The 6,868-nt window shown below is 37.3% G+C and overlaps 1 protein-coding gene across 1 annotated transcript in view; it reads right to left on the minus strand.

Moving 5' to 3' along the window:
* Window positions 1–3,648: 3,648 nt before the first annotated feature.
* LOC110465026 (coiled-coil domain-containing protein 177-like) overlaps window positions 3,649–6,868 on the minus strand; it is an 18,471-nt gene continuing 15,251 nt past the window's right edge. Inside the window, exons 16-17 of the mRNA XM_021520589.1 lie at window positions 5,870–5,978; window positions 3,649–4,702 (exon numbers count right to left, since the gene is read on the minus strand). Of these exons, the coding sequence (XP_021376264.1) occupies window positions 4,556–4,702; window positions 5,870–5,978 (256 nt within the window). The 3' untranslated portion in view covers window positions 3,649–4,555. The remainder of the gene's footprint in view (window positions 4,703–5,869; window positions 5,979–6,868) is intronic.

The following is a 6,868-nucleotide window of genomic DNA, read 5'->3' on the forward strand; positions in this document are numbered from 1 at the left end:
CGATTAGTTCCGTCTTTTCCTGATTAAGCTTTAGCAATTAGCATTTTGGCGTTCATTCTGATATTGTATCCCAACTGTCCTGTGGTTTGATGACCGTGAAAATTGGTGTCATCAGAATAGCAATGATAGCGAAGGCTATGGTGACGACAAATCTCTCCGATCGGTTTGGAATACAGGCAATATTTTCGTGGTTCTAACACCGACCATTTAGGAACCCCGAAATCTAGTACTTTGTCATGTGAGGTGGTAGATCCGATGGCAACACACTGTCGTCGTTCACTCAGATACGACTGTATCCAGCATAGTGCGGTATCAGTCACTCCATAAGAGTACTCCAGACGTTTATAAAGTACAATGTATGCCATTGTCGATGACGTCAAATGCAGCTGACAAGTCCAACATGACAAGCACCGCTCAGTACTTGTTATCCAATGCAGAAGCTATATCGTTATGTACACGTAGATAGGAGGGCCGTATCAGTAGTGTCCCATGTTGTAGGCCGATTGCATGTTGTCATGGAGACTGTTTGCATGGAGATTAACCTATAAACGCTGGGACACAACCTACTCCAAGATCTTAGACAAGAAAGGCAGATTTGATGCTGGACGGTAGTTCTTCAACTCCTCCTTGTCCATTCCTGGCTTTTTTAACAATGGTCTAACATGTACCTTCTTGAAACACAATGGAACCTTTGACTCAGCCAATGATTTGTTTATGATTGAGGTAATCAAGGGAAAGCGGTGCTTCAAGACATTGCTTTAATAGGTCTGTAGGCAGTGGATCAAGCTCACGGGACGTCGACTACGAGGTCATGATGATATTGCGCAACTTGCCCTGGGTTGTTGGTGAGAGCTTTGTCAATGGTTTCCCATCAAATTTAATGTCAGCAGTCATGACAGAGATATCATTGTTAGCAGTAGAGTTCACTTCAGCAATATTTTTTCCAGATCGAGCTGATTTATTCAGGAAGTAATCACTGAAGTCTTTTTCAGAATTACAGCTTGCATTGGCTGAATGATTTCACCTTTCTGACCCATTAAAAACAACAAATATATGTTAAAATAGACTCGGAACAACCCTGAGGTTTTTACGTTGAAATCTCCTAAAATCATTTAAGAATAACCCTGACGTTGAAATCTCCTAAAATCATTAAGAATAATCCTGAACTTCTGACCTCGAGTCTCCTAGAATTCTCCAGAACAATACCTCGATTCTTAAAGCGAGTCTTCTTGAATCCTGGAAGACATAATCAAGTCTCCTTGGATACTCAAGACTAACTCTGAAGTTCTGACTTCGGGACTTATTGACCCCCACCCCAAATAACCTGATTCAAACGCCGAGTTTTCTTTGAATCCCTGGAAACAATCTGTAGATGCTGACATTGACAGAATGATGCTGAGTTTCTGACATTGAGTCCTTGAAAACATTCAACCCTGGTAACTGTCTTCAGATTCAAACAAAATGGACACACTATAGTGTAGATTGCGTGGTTTATTTTTACCAAGTGATACGCTAAATGCAATGGTACAAAAATCACGTGTATAAAATTATATCTCACTTTATCTGCCACAGACCAGCAATGAATACATTCTGATGATGACTACCGATGTTCCTAATAACATTAAAGCTACAGACACATACTGGTGTACTAATTAGGTACGTACAGTGTATATCTATCTAAAATAACCAAAATATCTACGAATTGTACCGTTATCAAATCTCATCAAGTCAACGGGGTTCAATGCTCAGCATAGTGATTTAAATTTAGGTTATAAGTTAAAAAAACTTGTTTCAAAATTATTGTAAAATAAATAAAGTTTACGTTTACAATGCTCAGCAGGATCAGAAATTTGAATTTTTGCCATATCTTTTACATACAAATTTTAAGCAAATATTGTTAATATATAACCAAACGATGTACCAAAAAGAAAATTCTAGTAAATACATTTTTTTTTAATTCAATCAAAAAAATACTTCAAATGACCGCAATTTATTAAGCATTATTTTTATGGAATTAAAAGAGGACTGTTTGCAAGGAATTAACATTTGGTGAGAAGTTTATTGTTTGTTATTGAAAACAATATTTGATGGAAAACAATTATAACTTTTTTAAACCTATAAATCTCTGCTAAATGTCAACCGCCTTTGGTTAAGTCATAGCTGTCATTAGCATTACAACCACAACACCACTAAGAGATAAACTGGTATTTGAGTTTTTTTCCAAATATTTCCTGAAGACCAGCAAACATCTGCTATATACACAGGGTGTATGATATACAAGTTTGTAACGAGGTCTGACAGTACTACAATATACAGTCTTGTACTGTACAAACAGACTCAGCTGCCCCTTCACAAATACATCGTTCATCAATTCAACAAAAAATCATTTTGGCAATAAGGATAACACTCAGCCATGCTACAGAATATTTTCCTTAACTTGAAAATGTCTGTAAGACATAAATGCCCCCGCTCATGGATGGGACGGAACAGGACGGGATGGGACGGGACAGGACGGGATGGGACGGTTTGTTTGTTTGTTTGATTTTGTTTAACGTCCTATTAACAGCTAAGGTCATTTAAGGACGGCCTCCCCTGGGTGCAAGATGCATGCGTGTAGTGTATGTGTGTGTATATTGGGAGGGGACGGGACCAACGAACATGGGCAACACAATATGCCCCCCCATTTGATGGCAAGGGCATAAAAATGTACACCATATTGTATAAACTAATAGCAGACCATTCAACACTGCTACAGCGACACTTCAGTATACACTGTTCATCACTTATTTTTACGTGTATTTTATTTCTGAACAATGCTTGTAGGTTTTATTCAGGAATACCGGTACTTGAATTAATGATTGTGACGATGCTGTTGCAATAATGGTAGTATTCATTTTATGGATGTATATACATGTAGAACATTTAACATTAGGAAGAAGTCTCTTTGTAAAATTAATGCAAATGATTAATCCCTTGCAATAAACAAATTGATTCATCGTACTGACAGTATAGCAGAGGTACACTACAGGGTCCTATATATGAAGGAAATTCTGGACAGTGATATTTGATACCTATTTGTTATTGGATTGTAAAAATACAAACAGCACAATATCATCCCGAGTGTTCCAGCATAAAGGTTTACTGTGAAAATACAAACAGCACAATATCAATGGAGTATCACTTCTCAATTGTGCGTACACATTTATTAATAGGAATGATCAAGTGCACTTTTTGAAACTAAAAGTGAGGAACCTTATTCCAGTTTATAAATAAAAATAAATTCATTCAATATCATGATGACATATATAGAAAGTTTCGTTGTTATGGAAAATGTTTTGGGAAATACATATCTGTACTAGAGAGGATTCATACACAAGCTGAGATCCTCTTTTTAATTCTTGTTTCTATATTTTGTATACCTACGTTAGGTATGTTAGTCCTTAAAATAACGGTACAGATCTAGAGCTGATGTTCTTATGCCACATACAACACAAAACAGAGAATCTTGTAATTTCTATTATTTTGTATTTGACCAAAAATCAATATTATCTATCTTGATAGTTCTGTGTTTCTGAGAATATTCCTTGTCTACTTAGTATTGTAATGCTATTATAAATACTGTTCCAGTAAAATTCACTGACAAAAAACTTTTAACAAATTTATAATATTTAAACTACGTGTATACATAAACTATCTAACATGTCATTACACTTCTATCACAAAGTGTAAGACAGTAAGCACGAACACACTCGCACATATATACATGTCCTTGTACTGGTGTACACACTCATACACACAATGTACAAAAATGTATGTCACAATGCTACATGTGTGTACTTGTGTGTAATTTACATCTCCAATGCTACACGTGTGTACTTGTGTGTAATTTACATCTCCAATGCTACACGTGTGTACTTGTGTGTAATTTACATCTATACACACATTTACCTACACTTGTACACATAATTATAATAGTAGTACTTATAGTGTATATAACATATCACAATTTTACAATTAAAACACAGGTATCAGAAAGAATACCTGCAACCTTATACATGTTCAGTTACAGACATAAACACACACTCAGATATACGGGTACTGTCAATAAATACATGTACACATGCACTCTTACAAATCATACCTAACACACCTCTCTGACCTTAACAAACACACACAACACCCCTTAATGGGACCTCGCTGGAATTTACATTCTCACTGTCCAGACACTGATTTTTGGAACTAAGATTGAAATTACAACTACATCTGAATATATGTTTCTGAGTGTGTTGTGAAAACTGAATTACTGTTTTTTTTGGTAAGTGCCGAAAATTAAAAACCCCATTCCTCTGATGATGCTGTTTCAATTGTTGAATTTCCTATAGTGGAAAACTTTGCTTGTCTCCAACAGAGGGAAGGAATTCCTGATACACCATCTTCTATAAATTACCAACATTAAACATATCACAGATTAACTGTCCCTGCCAGGTGTCTTCAGCACTGAGTCTGACAGGAGGTGATGATCATATTAAAGTTAACTTCAGCTTGTTAACAGTTGCTATACTGCCTTCTTATTAGAGAGATGTCCCAGACCGATCTGATGAAACAGTTCAACACGGAAAGCTTTCTTGTCAAAACTCTCAGATCCATATTTCTCCTTTAACTCGCTGCGAAGTTTGGACGACTGGTGTGCGACGTGCCGCGACTGGAATACAGAATAAACCGATTACATTGTGACTAGGAATGGTATTTTACTGTGTAGACAGCTTGTAAATTAAAGCTCGATAAATATTTATAATTCTAATTCATTTGAGATGTAACACAGCATTTGATTGGTCAATCAAAATAATTTGCGACAGTAAAACCACGATACGATATACCAACGGCAAATTTCTCAATTGCATATTATGAAGCCCGAATAGCGATTGTTAATGACCTCGATGACCCTGACTGACCGTGACATGTCATGAAATTGATTATTTATGAGAACAAGAACAATAGCTTGATCCCGAAAGGTCAAAGTAATCTCGCCTCACTTTGAATATTTCTGACATCACCAATCCTGAACAGAGACCCAGAATTTTAAGAAAACACGCAAAACCATCTTTAAATCGTCATTTATTTCAGTGGTTTAAGATGAAATGAATTAGAATGGGGATAACCCTACCTGTATTTTGAAATTTGCGGCGGTATATCGTGATTATACTTTTCGCAAATATCCGTTTTAATGGCCCCGCTCTACATCGCCAGTAAAATTCAATTTACAACAGTATGGTTTGGTTTAGTTCTGTTTGGTTTAATTCTGTTTAACCGTTTAACAGCTAAGGTCATTTAAGGATGTGCCTCCATGTGTGTAGTGTATGCGTGCTTGCGTGCGTGTATGCAGGAGACAGGGTATGTTGGTGTTCTTGCCTCCTTGTGATGGCCCAGATCTGATGCCGATTTTATAGTGCTATCTCATTGAAATGCCATGCCAAAGGCACCAACCACAGCATCCCGCCCGGTCACATTATACTGACAACGAGCGAACCGTATAATCATGATATACCGCCGCAAATTTCAAAATACAGTAGGGTCATCCCCTTAATCAGGGGTGTACATTTCCTATTTACAGTACAAGTCTGCAGGGAGATTTTGAAAAATTCTATTGGCCGACCTAAATGTTTACAGTAAATATTGATTATTTTCACTAGTCATAACATATATACAATTACTAGCCCAAGAAAACAAGCCAATGAAATGGTACACTCTTGTCAATGATATTATATCCTTAAGCTTAGCATAATTAGCTAAAGTGTAAAGTGTTCAGATAATTGACATTTCATGTTTGATATGCTTCCTGGACAAATAAAAGGTCATGGTCACTATATACCTGTTGTATTGTGGTCTCCTTGTCCTGTAAGACAGCATTGGCCTTCCTGTCTTTCCACAGCAGGTCAGCCTCTGTATCCCGTCTCCAAGTCTCCATCTCCTTATGCACCCTGGTAGGCAAACAGTCGATATTTATTTAGAATTTCATTATTTTCCAAACATAAATTTTGTGTCGGATTTGCATAGCTCCTTCAAGAAATCAATACTGTTAAAAACATATACCGTTTTGGTTCTGATGACAGCCCAGGCAGTAATGAGAACACATGACAAAACAAAAGCAGAGCTTGAGTACTTATTGGAATCAATGATTACAACCACACATCAGAAAGTCGGGGGATGGGCGATTATCAGAAGCAAAATTTGAAAAATATTTGAGTCAGAGGCCTTATCAGAGTTTGTGTATCTGTACACAGGGGCATGGATCGCTTTACTTGTAATATAAAACAAAAGGCCCAGAGGGCCTGTATCACTCACCTGGATACCTATGCAATCATGGCAAAATATTTTCCAAATGAGATCAAGGGAATATGCCAGACCCCAAGGCCAATCCTTGTAGCATAGCTATATTAGATTTTTCATTCCCAGCAATTTTATGTATGGTTATGGGGTGGGGATCTCAACTGTTTCCAAGCTTTGAATCAGAAACTAGGTCCCTAGAGTTGTGGCCAGACCCCAGGATCGATTCTAATATCGTGACTGCATTTGTCTCTTTTTTTTAAGCATTTGTATATATAGTTTTGAGGTGGCGATCTCAACCATTTCTAAGTTATGACCCAGGGGCCAAGTCTGCAAGGGTGGGGCAGACCCTGGGATCAATTCTAATGTCATGACTGCATTCGTCTCTTTATGCCCAACAATTGTATATATAGTTTTGGGGTGGGGATATTAACCATTTCAAAGTTATGACCCAGGGGTTAAGTCTCCAAGGGTGGGGCAGTCCCCAAGGCCAACCTGGAAGCATATGTGCAATCATCTCTTTATACTCAGCAATTGTATATAT

The sequence above is a fragment of the Mizuhopecten yessoensis genome, unplaced genomic scaffold, assembly GCF_002113885.1.
Source record: "Mizuhopecten yessoensis strain PY_sf001 unplaced genomic scaffold, ASM211388v2 scaffold11047, whole genome shotgun sequence".
Taxonomy (NCBI): domain Eukaryota; kingdom Metazoa; phylum Mollusca; class Bivalvia; order Pectinida; family Pectinidae; genus Mizuhopecten; species Mizuhopecten yessoensis.